Here is a 20200-nt window from a genome sequence, read left to right on the forward strand (position 1 = left end):
TTTTGTGACTCCAGACTTGGTCTTTTTTTTTTTTTTTTTTCCTGTGCCAGTCCCAGGGCTTGAACCTAAGGCCCCCAGCACTGTCTCTGAGCTTTTTTTTTTTTTAACTCAAGGCTAGCATCACTATGACAGCTCCACATCTGGCTTTTTGGTGGTTCACTGGAAAGAAAGAGTCTCATAGACATTTCTGCCTCAGCTGCAATCCTCAGAATTAAGTCTCCTGAGTAGCTAGGATTACAAGTGTGAGCCAGTGGTGCCCAGTTCATTGTTGCTTTTTTTTTTTTTTAATTTGATTGTTTTAATTTTGCTGTTCTCTCTTCTAAGGAGAAATGAACAAGTATGGAAAAGCTTAGAAGCCATTGGTTTTATTTATTTATTTATTTAGGCAGTCCTGGGGCTTGAACTCAGTGTCTGGGCACTGTGCCTGAGCTTCTTTTGCTCAAGGGTAGTGCTCTACCACTTGAGCCACAGAGCCACTTCTGGCCTTTTCTGTTTACTGAGGAATCAAACCCAGGGCTTCATGCATGCTAGGCAGGCACTCTGCCACTAAAACACATTCCCAGCCCAAGCCATTGGTTTTAAGCAGCCCCTGACAGCTGATAGGTTTGCCCGCGGTAGCTGGGCAACGGCCCCTCACCCCAGCCCCCATCCTAGTGGCCAACCCTGAAGGTATAAAAGATCAAGAACTACCCAAAAAATCTTCTCCGTGAACTCAGAAAAGTATGAACTGGAAAAAACAAACAAAAAATCCTCAACATTTGTTTTTGTTTGTACGAGCTGGTCCTTTTTTCCCTTATTTTGGCTCTTAGCATCTTTTATCTCTTTTTTTTCTTTTCCTTTTTTTTTTTTTTGCCTGTCCTAGGACTGGAACACAAGGGCCTCGGCACTGCCCCTGAAGCTCTTTTGCTCAAGGCTAGCGCTCTACCACTTGAGCCAGAGCGCCACTTCCCACTTTTTCTGTTTATGTGGTACTAAGGAATCAAACCCAGGGTTTTGTTCATGCTAGGCAAGCACTCTACCACTGAGTCACAGTCCCAGCCCACTACTGTTTTTTGCTTTTTTTCTCTAGGTGAAGTTGCATTAATCAACACACAGATGTTTCCTCTTACCACCATTTGGGTTTCAAGCAAAAGGTGGGCTGTAATACACATTCGGGAAGGAAAGGTGTGGGCAGGATTTATCAGGAAGTCCTGCGTAAATTCTGTCTCTCCAAAGGACAACAAATCATTATTTTACCCTCTCTATGCTGGCTATTTTTCTCCCTCAACCTGTCAGGGTTCAGCCTCTTCCCAGTAGGGCCAAATGGGCAGTTCTTAAAGTTATTTTTCCACTGTCCCTTGTTACATCAAGCCAGAATTAGCTAATTAGCTTCGATCCCTTTGAGCTGTGAAGAATCCAACCTGTCTGACCTAATTTCCTTGCTATGGCCAAGAACCACAAAGCAGTTAGCATGGTGGTTATGAACAAAACAGACATGGGAGTGGTTTATTTCATTCCACCACCCTCATATTGTGGGATGTGTGTGTGTGTGTGTTTGTGTGTGCATGTGCATATGCACATGTGCATGGGTGTGTTGGTTCTAGGGCTACAGCTCAGGGTCTAAGTACTATTCCTTAGCTTTTTCTCTCAAGGCTGGCACTATTATCATTTGAGCCACAGCTCCACTTTTTGGTGGTTAATTGGAGATAAGAGTCTCACAAACTTTCCTACCCAGGCTAGCTTCGAACAGAGATCCTCAGATGTCAGCCTCTTCCTGAGTATCAGCTAGGATTACGGGTGTGAACCATAGGTACTTAGCTAGGTTCATGTCTTAACCACTGCAGAAGATCACGGGTGTCCTTCTCTGTATATCGAAGCGGAAATAGTCTTGGCTTTACAGGACAATGTAACAATAAATGGATAGTCTATTTAGCAGTGGTACACAGTCACTGCTTAGTTAATATTACCAATTATTGTGATTAACAGACTCAGAGTACGCCCAGTTAAATCCCAATGGCTCATGCTACTCAGGAAGCTGAGATCTAAGGATCGAGGTTCGAAACCAGTGTGGGCAAGAAAGTCCGTGAGACTTACCTCCAGTAAACTACTCAGAAAAAGCCAAATGTGGTACTGTGGCTCAAGAGAGCTAGCCTTGAGCAAAAAACAAAACAAAAACAAAAACAACCTCAGAGTCAGCGCCAAGGCTCAAGTTCAAGCCCCAGGACTGGCAAAAATAAAATAAATAAAAAAAGAGTTCTCCTGTAATTTCTCCCAATAGCAACTTGCAAAACTGAAGTACAAAGTTTATATTGACACAAAACACTGGTGATACTGAGATTCTTCCATTTATGAGTATTCATTCATAGGGTGTTTATGTGTTTTAGAGCTGTACACATGAGCTGTTTATTCACATGCAGATCATGTGACCATTGGACAAGATACCCACCCTAAGAATCCCTCCTGTGGCCCTTTGAAAACTACAGCAACCTCCCCACCTCCATCCCTGAATCTCTGGCAACTGTTATTCTGTTCTTCATTTATATAAATTTGTTACCACCATCTAAGAATTCCACAGCACAGAACCAATATTTGTGGGATTGGTCTCTTCTCGCAACTTGTCCAAATCTGTGCATGTGTTAATCATGGGGTGCTAACTGCCAAGAGCACTTTGTGGCTGACCCATTGAGGGCACCATGCCAGTAGCATTTTCAGTTCAAGCTATTACACACAACTGCTATGCACCTTCATGCTCTCCTCTCTCCTTTCTCATCAGTAAATGACACGGATGCTCCTAAGGTGTCTTTCTGTGGTGAGCATGATTTGTCACCATGCTGTCCTTCCTATTCCAAATCCTAGTGCCTCTGGATAAACCTGAGTAGTTGCTACTGTACAGACACCATCACTAAATAGGCACCTTTGAGGCTGTCTCAGAAAAGAAATAAAAAAGGTCAAACAGGTCTATTAACTATACAACCAAGACTCATCCTGCAGAGACCCTGCTATGTAGAGCTGTGAAGTCTGAAAAGAAAATTACAACAATCTAAATCTGGTTCATAATCAAAATAGAATAGATAAAGGAGGAACGCAAGTACCAAGCTGTCTGAGTTTGAATCCTGGCCTTATCATCTATGGCTCTCTGGCTACAGGTAAGTTCCTTTACTTCTCTATGCCATGTGTAAATGGGCACGCTAACAATAGGATGGGTATGAGGATTAATAATTAGTGCATGTCTACAACAGTGTCTAGCACACAGCACTCATGGAGCATTAGCTCGTACTGTGGCAGGCACTCTCCTAGGCACTTCACAGATTGTTTAACCTATCAATGCCTGTAATAGTGAGTGTTCTTAGGAGACTGATTTTATAGATAATAAAACTGAAGTTGAGTTACTCACTCACTCATGGTCATAGGGCTAGAATATGAAGGAGCACAGATTTATGAATTTGACTCTATGCCACTCTGAAGCCCATAAACTGGGGATGCCACTGCCCTGCCCACCAGCAACTATGAGAATTACCAAAAATATGTAATGTGTATTATACAAATATACATTTAATATATTTATATTAAGTGCATGCTTTATATAATTATTTCCATAGATTTTATATATTACAATGTATTTATTATGTACTAAATTATAAAATTTAATATGCATGCATTATATATATAATGCATTAATATATGCATTATATATATATTATACACATATACACCCCATGGCACTCAATATTCAAACCATTCCCTAAGCTAGTTTCCTTTTTAGCTATTAGCAGTTGATGAAGTTCCATAGATAGCATAACCTGGCCCTAAAGCATTCTGGGTGGCAATGTCCAGGTACTGATAAGCATCTGCAATCATTTGTAGTGCTGACCTGACAGGACAAGCATTCAATGCAGCCACAACCCATTACAGGAACAGCTAACCTCCTCCTTCCTCAGAAGGTACTGCAGTAGCAACGTGGAGCCACAGCTGGCCCAGAGGTACCACAGTGAACGTCCCAGGATGGGAGCCACTCCTGCCTTGCTTCCTCTGCACTTAGTCAGGGTCTGGGGACCAGTAGCCTCTGTAACAATACAGAACTTGGTGTGATTTGGGCCTAACAGAGGATTTGGGCCTCCAGACAGAGGATCAGACTAGCCCCAGTCCACGCTCTTATCAGCTATGTGATGCCAAGCAACTCTGGAGTCTCTTCCACCTCTGTATTATTCTCTGCTGATAACAAATCTAGGCTGGTCTTTCTCTTCACTTCTTATCCCTTCCCTTTTCTCTACATCCCTCTTTTATTCATTCTTGTTCTATTAGCTAGCCCAAAAGTTATTTCCTACCCTGCTTCAGAACCCTATGCTGGAACTCAGATGGTGAACTAGAAACTCAACAGTGCAAGATAAATACAGATGCATTTGATTTATTGAATACATAAAGATGTTCAGGTACTTTTGAAACTTCAGCCTCAATGTACAAACAAAATTCTGCAGCTCAACAATTATTCATTACATGTGGGATTTAAGAGATTTTTTTTATTGATTTATTACAGAGATGATGTACAGAGAGGTTAATGTTTCATAAGTAGGTAATGAGTACCTTTATTTATTTTTTGGGGGGGGGTCCAGTTGTGGGGCCTGAACTCTGGGCCTGGGCACTGTCCCTCAGCTCTTAAGCTCAAGGCTAGTGCTCTACCACTTGAGCCACAGCGCCACTTCCAGCTTTTTTCTTTTTGCTTATGTGGTGCTGAGGAATTGAACCGAGGGCCTCAGGCATGCAAGGCAAGCACTCTACCACTGAGCCACCTTCCCAGCCCCATGAGTACCTTTCTTTTTGGACAATATCACCCCTTCCTTTGCTCTCTCCCAGCTGTTCCTTCCCATCCCCACCCACATATACAGTTCATTTCCACATTGTGGTAAAGGAAGATCTTCTGTACCTAACCCCTAAGGGCCTGTCCATCCTGACATGAACAACTCCAATGATGATGGAGATAATTCAGGTTTAAACAGTGTTTAAACCGGCTCAAGTTGCCCAGGTCCCTACAACAGGAACTGAGGTAAGACTGGCTAGGAGAAACTGTGACAAACAACCTTCACTTCAACTTACAACTGTGGTTTAAAAAACTTTAAACAGGGGCTGCGAATGTGGCTCAGTGGTAGAGTGCTTGCCTAGCATGCATGAAGCCCTGGGTTTGATTCCTCAGTACCACATTAACAGTAAAAGCTGGAAGCGGCGCTTGAGGCTCAAATGGTAGAGTGCTTGCCTTGAGCAAAAGCAGCTCAGGGCCAGTGTCCAGGCCCTGAGTTCAAGCCCCAGGATTGGCAAAAAATATTAGGAAAACGACTTCCACTTCAGAACTGGTTAAAGAGTATTTGGCCAGTGCGTACAGAAAAGACAAAGGGGCTGACAAACACAGTGATGGTTTCATTCAGCCTGCAGTCTCTGAGGCTGTGAGGACCTTACATACCTGCAAAGTTCACCATGACTCCGTGAGGGCCAAATGCTCACAGATCCTTCTGTGTCTCCTTTAGCTCAAAAGAAGAAATGTGAGTCCAAAACAGTATGTGGATTCTTTTTTCCAATGAGTTGATCAGAGGAGTGACAGACAAAGAGGTAAGATGACAGATTTTGCCAGATATAGAATCCAGAATTGGGCCTCAAATACAGCAGGGAAAAATGATCAGATGAGTGCTTAAGGAACATCTGGACACAGTTGGAAAACGAGCATATTTTCAAAACACCCCTTACAGGGTGGGGAGCAGACAAATGAGAGAAAAATAGTGGACAAATACAGTCATAATACTCAATGTACACATATGAAAATAAAATGGAAAACTTGAAGGTGTTGATGGGAGGAGCCAGGGAAGGGTGACCATTTATACATGCTGTACATATAAACTGACAGGTATGCACCTAAAGATAATGAAAACAGTATTAAAACATTCCCCCTCGGTATTCACCAAGATCTTGATGACTCGCTGACCAAAAAGCTTCCAATGCCTTATTTTTAAGCCTTTTATGAAAACTGACATGTTAAAACATAATAAAAGACTTTAATCTTTGATATTTGTGAAATATTCTACTTATGAATGGACATACTTATATTTTAGGTTTTAGAAGAGGGGGCATAGCTCCCCTCTTTAAATGTTATCTAAACATTTAAAACCACAAAATTGGAGACTGTAAAAAAAAAGATACCAAAGTTGCTTTTAGTGGGTTTTTTTTTAATGCTAAAAGCAACTTTGGTATCGATTTTTCACATTAAAACCAACTGGAGCTTTGGAAGGGAGACTTGGTCTGCAGGTGCTGCCCTGTGAAAGCTGATGTGTTTCTTCCATTCATTGTACTACTGCAACCTATAAGCCTGCTTCTGTCCATGTCAAAAAAAATTCTTAGAGATTATGTCATGTTAAAATCTACCTATATTTCATGTTATAATAATAATGTAATTTCTGAGAGTCTATGGTTGTCTTTAATAATACTCAAACAACAAAACCCTACCTGTCCTACATGTAAGGTATGCAGGAAAACACCACCTGAAGAAACCGAAAACTGTTTCTCTAAACTACATTTGTCTGGAAATCCATTAGTTGAGGTCAGATACTACTTACTTGAAACTTGTCATTCTGGGCTGGGGAAATCATTTGCAGCCAGTTTTTCCTTGATGCCAAATATTTGCTGAGAATTAAAAAGCTCATGACATTTCCTAGCCAAGAACTCCATGACAAAAGAGTTTACATAGGTCCAGTTTTCTTAAAATCACTGATTTTATTCTATAAAGAAGTCATCCATGGCACTAATAAACCAAGCATCTCATAAATTCTAGAATGCAAAATAAAGTTTTTTTTCCTGCTTAACAACAATTTTATCCATAGGTTACGAGACAAAATTATCAATGCTTTGCAACCGATCGCAGACCAATATCTTTTGTCTGAGTGCCCTACTAAATGTTTACTAGGGCCATTATCCTTCAAATTGCTACATCATCTCGTTTCAAATAGATTATTCATTAAAATAAATGGGAGTAATGTCAGAACCTGACTACTTTAGCCAAATTAAGAAACAAACTTCCTCTTTAAACCTGCACGCTGAATTTTTACATACTAAAATAACCATTCTCAGTCATGGCTACCAGAGGCCCTTAGAGACAGTGGTACTTCTTGGCCATCAAATATCCCAGTTCAGATATGCTCTGTTCTTCAACGTTCTGACAAAGGCCTCTGAACTGGTGACTCACACCCAAGTGAGTTGATCTTCTTCTCAATGAGAGAGATCTGCAGCACAGGTAAGAGCAGTTGAAAGGCATCTTGGATGTAGGAGGCACTGTTTGATGCCTGGCAGGATTGAAAAAACAAAGTATCCAGTCACATAAAAGAGAAAACAGAATACATAAAAGAACAGTGCAATCTTTTTTGTGTGTGTGCATCTGTCCTGGGACTGTCCTGGGTGCTGTCCTTGAGTTTTTTTGCTTAAGGCTATTGATATTGCTCCACAGCTACACATTTGGCATTTAATTGGTGAGATAAGTGTCCTAACAGACTTTTCTGCCCAATCTGGTTTCAAACTGTGATTCTCAGACCTCAAGTTTCCTGAGTATGTAAGATTACAAGTGTGGCCCACCAGCACCCAGCTAATATGTGCAATCCAACTGCATTTGTAGCTTACCAAATTAAGAACAGATACTTGAGACTAGATTGCTAACTTCTTTATAAGGGAGACAAAGACCTAATTTAAGCTAGAGAGAGCATCAAGAAAAGAAGTGTTTTTTAAGATTGTCCATCGGAAATAGTTGCTGTTCTTTGGCATCCTGCTCTCACTGGACATTCACAATTTGTTCTTTGATTGAGTAAACAGATTCTGTCCTAACACTTGAGTTCATTGTTGAACTCACAGAATTCACAGTTGTGAATTCTGTACCAATAGGAATTCCAGCCTTGTATGACAGACAGCTTTTCTTCCCAGGACTAAGCGCAAACAGTGAGCACAAGATAGCGGCTGGCAATCATGAAGAAGGAACGCTACTTTCAAAGATGGAACAGTGTAGACCCTTTCCTATCTGTACAACATACTAACAAGCAGTGTCATGGAATCACTATGCTCAGTTTGCCAGAGTTCATCTATATCTGACAAAAGAATTGTTCATTACACAATGATAAAATGTACAATTTCAATTTCAAGTCATTCTTGAAACAATCAAAACAGCAACAGGAAGCCCATGCCAAGTGAGATGACCACTGCTGCCTTTATCACTGACTAGAACTCCTACCCCAACTTCAGTGCAACATTTCATTACACATTTTCTAGCCAAAAAGAAAAAAGAAAACTTAAAATAATGAGATTGTCCAAGACTGTACATTCCAGGACAGGATGGGCCTCCAGGTTTAAAAAGTTCTTTCAACTCTGCCACTCTGCCAGTTCCTGCATCACAAACTCCTAAGAGTGCCCCTCAACTATTCAAAGAAAACTGTGTGTACTTAAAGAATTAAGAGCATCTTTTTAATACTAATGTCTAAATAATTTTTAAATAATTGAAAACTAACGTTAACATCCTGTATTGAACATTTAGCCCATTATCAACATCTTTCTTCTAGACTAAGTATGTCCAAAACAAATCATCAAAAGCCTAAATTGTCTGCACAATTAATTTATAAGGCAGAGTTTTTTTTTCTGGATATTTTGCCAGACTAGAGAGAGCCCCTACCAAGAGCTTTACCACTTGAACCACACTAATAGCCCTTTTGCATTTTAATTTTTCTGAGAGGATCTCATGATAACTTTGCTTCAGATCACAATCCTCCTATTCTCAACCCCGTGAACAGCTGGGATTACAGGTAAAAACCACTAAACTCAGCTTGTTTTTGAGAAAGGATCTTATTACCAACTTGGCCTCAAACCATGATCCTCTAGGCTCTACATCCCAAGTAGCTAGGTTTTCAGGCATTTGAAGATAGAATTCTTAACACATACAATCCAAAAACCATCATAGAGGGGAAACAATGAAATTATGGGTTCTTTGTACCCCTCCTTTTTTCTTTGTTGGTTATGGGGCTTGAACTCTGAGCCTGGGTGCTATCCCTGAGCTCTTCAGCTCAACACATGCGCTCTACCACTTGAGCCACAGCACCACTTCTGGTTTTCTGGGAGTTAACTGGAGATAAGCATGTCATGGACTTTCCGCCTGAGCTGGCTTTGCACCTTGACCCTCAGATCTCAGCCTCCTGAGTGGCTAGGATTACAGGCGTCAGCCTGGGACCCACGCCCTCCTTCTTTTCAGACAAACTATCCATACCTGAAATCTAACAGACAGATGAGGACTATGTAAACACAAAGGGTATTTTTCTTTGGGGGCAAGGAAATGATAAAATGTTTTGCTCTCAGACAAACTGTAGTCCTTTAGGAAGTAGTGCTTGCCTGTTTGTAATTATCAACATTTCACTAACAGGTTGGTCTCCAGAATGTGTTAACCTAGAATTATCCCTTAAGTTGTCAAGGGGAAGGGACTAAGCAATGATAGCCTACTGCTTCCTGCATTCTACTTTGTGCCAGAGCTTCTACCTTATTCTCTATACTTAATGGGCAGGGATACTTAGCAAATAAACACCACTTTGGTAATATCTGCAAAAATAAGGTTAAAAACTGCCTATCTGGATTTTAAGGAACCAGAAATTAAAGACTTAATACACAGTGCCTTTTGAGTTAAAAACTTAAAAACAAAAAAACAAAAAACCTACTACTAACCTCCAGAAATACTGCAGTGATTAATGGATTAAGGACATCCGCCTTTTCTTTAACCTAGAATAAAGGAGACAGTTTTACATCAGCAGCTCTACATCTCTCTGTTAAAAAAACATTTTGACACATACACACATAACACACATAAATATAAGCATAAAATAACTAGACTGGAAAGAACAAAACTCTGCTGCAAAGTAAAATTTTAAGTGATTTGAAGAATTCAGGGCTGGGAAGGTACTCAGTGGTAGAGGTGCTTGCCTTGCATGCATGAAGCCCTGGGTTCGATTCCTTAGCACCACATAAGCAGAAAAAGCTGGAAGTGGCACTATGGTTTAAGTGGTAGAACGCTAGCCTTGAGCTGAAGAGCTGAGGGACAGCACCCAGGCCCAGAGTCCAGGCCCCATGACCGGCAAAAAAAAAAAAAAAAAAAGCACTTAATTTCCTTTCTGGGCTATTCAGATTGGCGATATACTGCCTTACAGAGTGGAGGAAATGTCTTCATTTTAGGAAAGAGGATGGGAAAGATACATCTGACCACAAACTTTAAAACAAAACATGGAGATAGGGCTGGGAATGTGGCTTAGTGGTAGAGTGCTTGCCTAGCATGCACGAAGCCCTGAGTTCAAGTCCTTAGTATCACATAAAAAGAAAAGGCCAGGGGCTGGGAAGGTGGCTCAGTGGTAGAGCGCTTGCCTTGCATGCCTGAGGCCCTGGGTTCGATTCCTCAGCACCACATAGGCAAAAAGAAAAAAGCCGGAAGTGGTGTTGTGGCTCAAGTGGTAGAGCGCTAGCCTTGAGCTAAAGAGCTGAGGGACAGCGCCCAGGCTCAGAATTCAGGCCCCACGACCAGAAACCCCCCCACCCCCAAACAAAGAAAAAGCCAGAAGTGGTGCTGTGGCTTAGGTAGTAGAGTGCTAGCCTTGAGCAAAAGAAGCTTGGAGACAGTTCCTGAGTTCAAGCCTCAAAACTGGCCAAAGAAAAAACCCTAAAAAACATGAAGATCTAGAACATGTGCTAAAAAAATCAATAGGTTTTAAGACAGGATGTATGGAAAAGTCTCATTTCATGGAAATAAACGGTGCACATTTAATACATGTATTATATACTTCATAGTTGAGTCACAGGTTTCACATATCCTTATGATTTGGCCTCATAAAATTAATTTCAGGAAACCCAGAAGCTCTTTAAAAGAAAACACCAAGAGAAAAAGAGAAACTATATCCCAGAATTATCCCTAATAAGAATAATCTAGATTCAAATTTTAAAAATATGAATTATGGTACAATTAAAATAAATTTAAGGCCCCACAGTAACTTCTCTGCCATAATGACACTAACAATTTTATTTTCTTTTTAAAATGTTCTTGATTTATCTTAATTCAGGATTATCAATTTCTCAAGTTATGTTCCATAACTCAAAAACCTTCAATAAAAAAATACTTAGAATCCCAATTCAAAAAAACCTTTAGGTTTAATTGTATTTGGGTTTAATTGTAGCTCTCTCACTGAGTGGCAGCTATATAATATGAATGTTACCACTGTTTGATAGAGATGCTACTCTTTTTTGTGTATGTGTATATTCCAATCCTGGGAGCTGTCCCTGAGCTTCTTTTGCTCAAGGCTAGTATTCTACCATTTGAGCCAAAGTTCCCCTTCTGGCTTTTTTTTTTTTTTTTGGTAGCTTATTGGAGCTAAGTTTCATAGACTTTCCTGCCTAGTATGGCATCAAACCATGATCCTCAGAGCTCAGCCTCCTGAGTAACTAGAAATAAATGTGTACATAAGCTCCCAGCAAGATGCTACTCTTTAAAAGCTAGAGTCAAACTTTGGAGGTTTTATTTTATTTAGGTTTAATGTTAGCCCAGTGAGCTCAAGCTCCCTTCCCATAGCTTAGTACATTCCTTCCCCTCTCCACAGCTTAGCATGCTCCCTTCCTAGGCAACACTAGGCCCATTTAGTAAAGGCAGTAAATATTCAGCCTCCAACCCCCTTTACTTTGGGATGGCACTTCTCTGGGGCAGCTATCACCATATAAGGCAACAAGAGCCTCTTAGAGTGACCTTCAGCTCTGGGCAGCTGCAAAGCCCCTTATCTACTATTTGGGCCATCAGTCATAAATCCTAGTCTGACATGATGCCCCTGGCCCTCATGTCCACACCAGGGTCTCTGCCTCCTAGCCCCTTCTGGCCCCTCCTAGACCTCCTAAGTTATATAGGTCACCTCAGACAATAGCCAATGTTCTTCTCACTGCTCCCTTGTGAGAAGGGGTCTTGCTGGCCCCTTTCCCGGCAATAAACATTTCTATGTTCCCTGTACCTGGATGTCTGCGTGGTTTTCTGGCAAAAGTCTAAAATAATCTAACATTCATACTTCCATACTGAAGAGTACATAAAAAGAGAACAAAAATGAATTGTAAACACAGTTACATATAGATATAAGCTGATCCTAAAACTTATGTGGACATATATGGGGCCCCAGTGGTCAAAACATAAAATAGCTAGAAGGCTCATTATTTTTTGATGCAAAACCACAGTAATTAAGACAACATGGTACTCACAGACACATCAATAAAGTATCAAGCGGAGCTTATGTTATCTGTGGTTCCTAGACTTCTGACAAAGGGCCAAGAAAATCCAATGGGGGAAAATGGTCTTTACAAATGGTGCTGGAACTGTGAATATTCACATGCACAAGAATATAGTCAGACCCTACACTTCATATCACGTAAAAAAATTCACTCCAAATGAATCACAGACATCAGAACTAAAACAAAAACTCTTAGAAGAAATAGAAAAGTAAATCGTCATGACCTTGGAATAGGCAGTGCTTTCTTGGATACAACACCAAAAGCACAAGTGATAAGACAGAATACTAACAAGCTGAATTTTACCAAGATTTCTGTGAAAAGTACACTATCAAGGAAGTGAATATGGGTGCCAATGGCCAATGCCTGCAATCCTATGTACTCAGGAGGCTGAGATCTGAGTGAGGATCATGGTTCAAAACCATCCTGAGCAGGAAAGTCTGTGAAACTCTATGTCCAATAAAAATTCTTCAAGAAAGCTAGAAGTTGAGCTGTGGCTCAAGTGGCAGAGTGCTAGCCTTGAGCAAAAGCTCAGCTACAGTGCCCAGGGCCTGAGTTCAAGAACTAGGACTGGCACAGACACACAAAATTAAATTTAATTAAAAAAATTTTTAAAAACAAGTGAAAGAAGAAGCCATGGAAAAAACACATGCATATCATACATCTGATAAACGACCCAAGTATCTGTCAACTAAAGAATAAAATAATGCCAGGCGCTGGTGGCTCATACCTGTAATTCTAGCTACTCAGGAGGCTGAGATCTGAGGATCATGGTTCAAAGCCAACCCAGGCAGGAAAGCCCATGAGACTCTTAACTCCAATTAACCACCAGAAAACCAGAAGTGGTCCTGCTGTGGCTCAAGTGGGAAGAGTGCTTGCTTTGAGCTAAAGAGCTGCAGGACAGTGCCCAGGCCCAGAGTTCAAGCCCCAATACCAAAAAAAAAATAAATAAATAAAAATGATGTGATGTATATCCCTAAGAGTACATTCAGTACTAAAAAGTACTGACAAGTGCTAAAGCATAGATGAACTTCAAAAGCACAGGTTAATGAAACCTGACATAAATACTACAAAGTGTATGATGTCATTTATAAGAAATGTCCACAACCAATATAGAGAAAGAAAATAAATGCATATTGCTTAGGACTGAGGGACTGTTAAAGGAAACAAGTAATTATGAGGATTTTAGGAGAAAGATGAAAAATGTTTTAAAATATGATTATAATGACTGCACATTTATGTAAGGACACAAAAACCACACTTCAAACAGAATAATTCTATGATATATAAAATATATCCAAGACAACAAAATAGGAGCCTGTAAGAAGCATGAATTCTTACCCCAGCAGTTGTTAGGCAAGTGGTGAACTCTTTAGACAGAAAGGACAGCTCTTTACACAACACAATTGTCATCCTAAGGAAGAAGAAAGAAAGGAAATTTCATCTCTTCTTTCTTTTTTGAAATAAGCCATATTTAAACAATTGACATAAAGAAATGGGTCCAGGGAAAGAAGGCAGCTTTTAAAGGTATAAAAACACCTAAGTTCAGCCATTTATTGTACTTGGAGACTCATCTAATTAGTCAAAGCCACAGGAAGAGGAAGTCTACTCCTTAGAAAAATATGTTCCTTATCAGAAATTACTATCACTTCAAGTTAAATCAAAGGAATTAATTAAAATGCACTTTCAAAAAAAAGCTGGATACATGTGGCTCACATCTGTAATCCTACCCAAGAGGCTGACATCTGAGGACCACAGTTCAAAGCTAGCCTGGGCAGGGAAGTCTGTGAAACTCTTATCTCCAATTAACCACCAGAAAACTGGAAGTTGCCCTGTGGCTCAAAGTGATAGAGCCCTAACATTGAGCAAAAAAGCTCAGGGATGGCACTTAGGCCCCAAGTTCAAGCCCCATGGCCAGCAAAAAAAGAAAAAAAAAAGACTTTTTAAGTACGTGTTTAGAAATATAGTTGAAATAGGAATCCTGAATCTAAATCCTTCAGTAGTTCAAAGAGGAACATGACTCTGTGTGTTCAGAATGACTGTCTCTCAAGGGGACTCCAAGTTTATGCAAAATTTTGTAATCACTTTATCCAAATCAAAGTGATGCTGTTTCTTGCTATCCATTCCCCATCTTGGGTTTAGGCAGTTGAAGCCAGCACTTGGTGGTGCTAAGTATGGATGCTACTTTTCCTGGTAACTCTGTTACATCAAGATCCCCTCCCTGCCTTTCCACTGGTTATCAAATAGAAGCCTTGCTATTAGTCTCCTCTCTAGGAAGACTATGTAGGGTTTTACTACAGAACTGCCATTTCTCCAGGTCAACTCCCTGCAAGCCAGTGTTATCCTAGATGGGGAGGTGCTATTTTTAGACAGTGGCGGAAGGAAGGATCTCTGAGCACTCAGCATTTGAGTAGACAGTTGAATTCAGTTAGGGAGGGAGCATGCCTGACAAAGCACTCTAAGTGGCAGGAATTTTCCCTACAACAGGTTGCTCTGGAGTTGTGTCTCCCACTCTCCAGGGTGTTCATCAAAACTGGGACCCCTGTGGGATTTGCCAGAGCAGAGATGATGCCTCAGCTGAAGAGGAGGTTTGGAGAACAGCAGCAGCCTCTCCCATCCTAAGAAACAACACCACCTCAGGTCTATTTAAACACTACTGGGCCCTTTTGTTTTTCTTCCTGGGAATACTTAGATTCTTCCATTGTAAACAAGATTTGCTCAAAATCAGCAACACAGTCAAAAAAATGGGTATTAAGGCTTAAATCAGTGCTAAAGTCCTGGGTTGGACATCTGGGCAGATTACAAAGCAATCTACATTTCTAAATGCTGGACTAATCACTTACTCTTTGTGTTGTTGTATAAATTGAGAATAATACACCTAAATCCCTTAGCATGGTGCCTGGCATATAATAAGTGCCCGGTAATGAATAGCTCTTATTAAGAATTAAGGTACTTAGAACTATTCTGTTTTTACTTACACCAACTTCCATTCTTATGAGGCTGAGATGAAACTGATTTTAGAGCATAAGGCCATTAATGAAAAGGATGGGTTTAACGCAGACTTACCATAGCTCAATAAAAAAAGAAAAAAGTCACCCCAAATGAACAAAGCTTTAATCTGTACATGAACATAATGTGACGATAGTATCATTTTGTTAAAACAGAAATATCTAAAACCTTTGGAAACCAGCCAAGAAAACTTAGCATCTGACACCCTTTAAAGAGATAGCCATTCTACATACTGGGAAAGAGTCTGGCTCCTGGCAATGGCTGTCACTTCCTGTTTCTGGCCATGCAGAACCAAGGCTGCTGTTTTGTGGAACAGTTCTATGGAGCAGGCAGTCAACTCTGCTAGGCTACGGATTGCAAATGCATGGATATCCTGGATGGGAGAAAAAAAGCATAACAAAGCATTAGTTTCTGTTTGTGATGTTTTGAAAACCTGAGTAAAAATGAACCACCTGGCTTCTCTCAGTCATTTGAAAGTAGCAGAGACTAATAGTTGTCCCCCATAAACACTCTCTTTTATAGTAACGATGTAATTTTTCTATAACTGAAAAAAACAAGAGGCTCCCCCTACAGTTGGATATAATCATGTGACTAAGTTTTGGCCAAAAGATTTAAACAGTGTTGCTGGGTGTCAGTGGCTCATGTTTGTAATCTTAGCAACTCAGGAGATTTGAAGAGCTCGGTTCAAAGCCAACCCCAGACACTTATCTCCAATTAACTACCAAAAAGGCAAAAGTGGAGCCGTGGCTCAAGAAGTAGAGCACTAGACCTTAGCAAAAGAAGCTCAAGGATAGTATTCAGGCCCTGAATTCAAACCCCTGGAACACACACACGCACACTTGTGCACAGACACAGACAGACACACACACAGTGTTTGTTAGCAGTTTCTGGGAACCTTCCTCATGACACATGCACTCCTCTATTACTCGTAAAATGCTGCATCTCGGGTCATTATCTCCAGAACTACAATGCTTATTAAAAGGTTGAAATTATGAAGCTGGGCACCAGTGGCTCATGCCTATAATCTTAGCTACTCAGGAGGCTGAGATCTGATGATCATGGTTCAAAGCCAGCCCGGGCAGAAATATCCTTGAGACTATGATCTCCAATAAACCACTAGAAAACCAGAAGTGGTGCTATGGCTTAAGAGGTAGAGCGCTCGCCTTGAGCTGAAGAGCGTAGGGACAGCGTCCAGGCCCAGAGTTCAAGCCCCACAACTAACAACAACAAAAAAAAGGTTGAAATTATGGATAACACTGCAATGAACCTGAAGGATCCCGGGTCCTTAACTTTAAAACCTATCTTAGGAGGGGAGGGAAAGGGGGAGGGGGGAAGGGGAAGAAGGAGTAGGAGGGAAGAACACAAACTTAAAAGTTACCTCTATTGTATTTTTGTTGATTTCAATAGTATTTTCTGTTTCCAACTGTATTTCTCCTTTCTCTTTCTCTGCTGTTGGCTTGGCCAGGGATCTCTTGATCCATTCATAGGTTGCACTTCTGGCCTAAACAAAGCAAGATGGACACTTTGAAAGATTCATCAAAGTAAGTTCTGATACTTCAAGTTCATCCCTTGAGTTCATATCCACTTCATGACTAGTTCCCCTGCTTCTAAGCTGGCTCACTTTAAGTTTATTTTCATCTGCCGTAATGCTATGAGTGATCAGCCCAGAGCTGAGTATTGATACTTTCTTATCAACTAGATCAAGCTCCTTCACGGGATCTCCCAAGTCCCCAGGACATTTCCCTTCACCACTGCCTCAGTGGCCTGGCATCCTTCTTCTACTTTATAGTCTACCAGTAATGAACTGCAGTCATCCACCCATGTGCTGTCTCTTCTGGATAATTCTCCAGGAGACCAGGCACTCCAACAACACTTCCCTGAACTTCCATACTCCTGTGAATCCCTTAAATTTATTACTTAACAGAATATACTGAAATTAACTATGTGTTACTCTCCAAACTAACCTATATATTAATAGGTAGCCACAAAGTGTCTAATTTGGCTTTTCTAGTGCCTGACACAGAGTAGAGAATACCCACTGCTTTAAGGACCATGTTCTTATCTCCTTTCTAGAAGCTTTCTGATACTTCTCTGTTTATGTGATATTGGTTGAATTAAACCTTCAGCCAATGACAAATGATTCTGGTTTAGCTAAGAAGAACATTAATCCCCTTGTTGTCACAGTAATTGGTTACTGGATAGAAAGCAAAATCCAGTCAGGTCTATGGACCCCCATAACATCTGGTAAGTTTTGAAAGCCCTCTTCCCTCAGTGAAACCAATGCAAAGTAAAGCAGAGCCAAGAGATATAGATAGTTAGAGCTCTATCTAAAGCCCTTGAGCTGATAGTTTCTTGGCTATTGAGTAATTCTCTTTCCTCATGACTTGAATTTCTGTCTTTGACAGGTGAGAAAGTCTTAGTTTCTCATAAAATGCTTATTGCCATTAAATGAAGGCATGCACTTGAATGCATGCAAAGCTGCAACCAGGGAACAGGAATCCTTGAGACACTGAAGACTTCATTTCTGAAGATCTTGAAAGTCATTCCAACAGGCTTTATTACAGGTTTTATTACAGGTAAGGCTTTAGAACCTTTCAAGACCATGGGTAGGACTATACCCAAGAGTAAACACAAGGGGCTGGGAAGGTGGCTCAATGGTAGAGTGCTTGCCTTGCATGCATGAGGCCCTGGGTTTGATTCCTCAGCACCACATAAGCAAAAAGAAAAAAGCTGGAAGTGGCGCTGTGGCTCAAGTGGTAGAGTGCTAGCCTTGAGCTGAAGAGCTGAGGGACAGTGCCCAGGCCCAGAGTTCAGGCCCCACGACCGGACCCAAAAAACAAACAAAAAAAAAAAAAACAACAACAAAGAGTAAACACAAATGAGCTGAAGTAGAGCCTCAGATTCCTCAGGAAAACCCTTACAAGCAATCTGGCTCTTATCTAAACCTTCCCATTACTCAATAGTAAACAGCTGAACCTCCCAGTTCCAAACACCAAACAGAATGAATTGTATACAGGCTGTGAGGCAGGAAAATTCAAAGTGTGTTGAGCAAACCCTGAGGCATCTAACAAGACCAGAAGAAAAGATATAAGCATTTAATAATTCATTTGTCTCAAATGTATAGTGTACACTAAGTTGGATACTACAAATTTAGTAATTAGAGGCCTGTACATTTTAATTTTTATAAGAAAAGCAAGCAAAAATACAAAAATACCCATGAAGAAAATGAAATGGGGTATAGAAAGTGTAGGATTAGGATCATGAAAGCTAGTCAAGTTAGGTGGCCAAGAAGTGTTGCTAAGTGAAATCTGAGCTGAACTCAGAAGAATCACAAGGAACTGGGCATTAAGCAAAGGTATCTGTACATACAGGAAAATCAGTTGATAAGTTTGAGGAACAAAACATGGCCAATGAGAAAAGGAGAGCATAACAGGAGATGAGGTCAGAGTGTTAAGCTTCACAGAAGAGAATAAACAGCAAGGGAGGCTGGAAAGGTTCCTAATAGCTGATTAACAATCCAGACAGTATGTGAATTCCTTTGTAATTTCTTCTGAGATAATATGAGTGGAAAAGAAACTAAAGATTAATTTATCTGAGGTTAAAAAAAGAAAGTGGGTGCTGGTGGGTCACACCTGTAATCCTAGCTATCAGGAGGCTGAGATCTGAGGATTGTGGTTCAAAGCCAGCTCGGGCAGGAAAGTCCGTGAAACTCTTATCTCCAATAAACCACCAGAAAACCGGAAGTGGAGCTGTGGCTCAAGTGGTAGAGTGCTCGCCTTGAGCTGAAGAGCTGAGGGACAGCGCCCAGGCCCTGAGTTCAAGTCCCACAACTGAAAAAAAAAAAGGAAGAAAGAAAAGAAAAGGCCAAGTGCCAGTGGCTCACACCTGTAATCCTAGCTAATGAAGAGGATGAGATCTAAGGATCGCAGTTCAAAGCCAGCATGGACAGAAAAGTCCCCGTGAGACTCTTATTTCCAATAAACCACTCAAAAATCAGAATTGGTATTATGGATATCAAGGGGTAAACTGCTAGCCTTGAACACAAAGAGGCTCAGGGACAATGCCTAGGCCCTGACTTCAAGGCCTACAACTGACCAAAAAAAAGAAAAAGGAAGAAAAAAAAACCCGCATGAAAGCCACATAAAAGAAAACTGATACCATAAATTTAATATGCTTGAAGGAGATATTTAATAGGCATAGTGCATATCCAAAGTGACTTCCTTTGTAAATAATTCAGTAAGAGAAGTCATCATAAACTACTGAACCAACCCAGGACAATTTATCATTTTTTTCCAAAATTATTACTACCATTCACCACTATGATTCAGCCTGGAACTTCTTGCTGGTGAGGTTGGGAAAAGAATTAAAAACACTATGGCTTAGTTATTCCAAAAACTAATATTTTTTTCTAGCTGAACAATCACAAGGCCTGAAAAAAGAATGGGATTTGCTGAAGGTCATGTACGTCAGGGCGAGAACCAGCCACATTCCCAGACACACAAGTTCCAGTGTGCTTTTCCCTACATCATGCAGTATGCAGACAACCAGGCCGATGATTACCCATGCTATATCCTCCATCTCAATGCCAAAAACTTCAACTATCTGAAAACTGCCTTCCGAGAATTGCCACATGGGACCACATGGGGAATTATTGACCACATGGCAATTTCTGACCTATTAAAAATATTTATTAACATGATTTTTTTATTCTTGTGATTTTTCTATGTCTTTCTTGTCATTATTTCCCTAGCACCTAGCAAATTACCTAGAATAAGGGTTAAGAGACATGTCTGCTTACTGAACATCTACATGTATATTTAGAATACAAAGCTAGTTTCTATGGGGTCATCAACACTGAGCCTCACACTTTGTAAGAGCTTTGTATAAATGATGACATATTTAACTCTCA

At 40.6% G+C, this 20200-nt stretch overlaps 1 protein-coding gene across 2 annotated transcripts in view; it reads right to left on the reverse strand.

The window, feature by feature from the left end:
• Nucleotides 1-6709: 6709 nt before the first annotated feature.
• Nucleotides 6710-20200, reverse strand: part of Fam114a2 (family with sequence similarity 114 member A2) — a 37869-nt gene continuing 24378 nt past the window's right edge. For both annotated transcript variants that reach the window (XM_042692395.1, XM_042692396.1), the window contains exons 10-14: nt 16670-16792; nt 15525-15664; nt 13624-13696; nt 9703-9756; nt 6710-7298 (exon numbers count right to left, since the gene is read on the reverse strand). In XM_042692395.1, the coding sequence (XP_042548329.1) occupies nt 7164-7298; nt 9703-9756; nt 13624-13696; nt 15525-15664; nt 16670-16792 (525 nt within the window). In that variant the 3' untranslated portion in view covers nt 6710-7163. The remainder of the gene's footprint in view (nt 7299-9702; nt 9757-13623; nt 13697-15524; nt 15665-16669; nt 16793-20200) is intronic.

This window comes from Dipodomys spectabilis, unplaced genomic scaffold (genome assembly GCF_019054845.1).
Source record: "Dipodomys spectabilis isolate Male_0828 unplaced genomic scaffold, ASM1905484v1 ptg000155l, whole genome shotgun sequence".
NCBI classification, from domain to species: Eukaryota; Metazoa; Chordata; class Mammalia; order Rodentia; family Heteromyidae; genus Dipodomys; species Dipodomys spectabilis.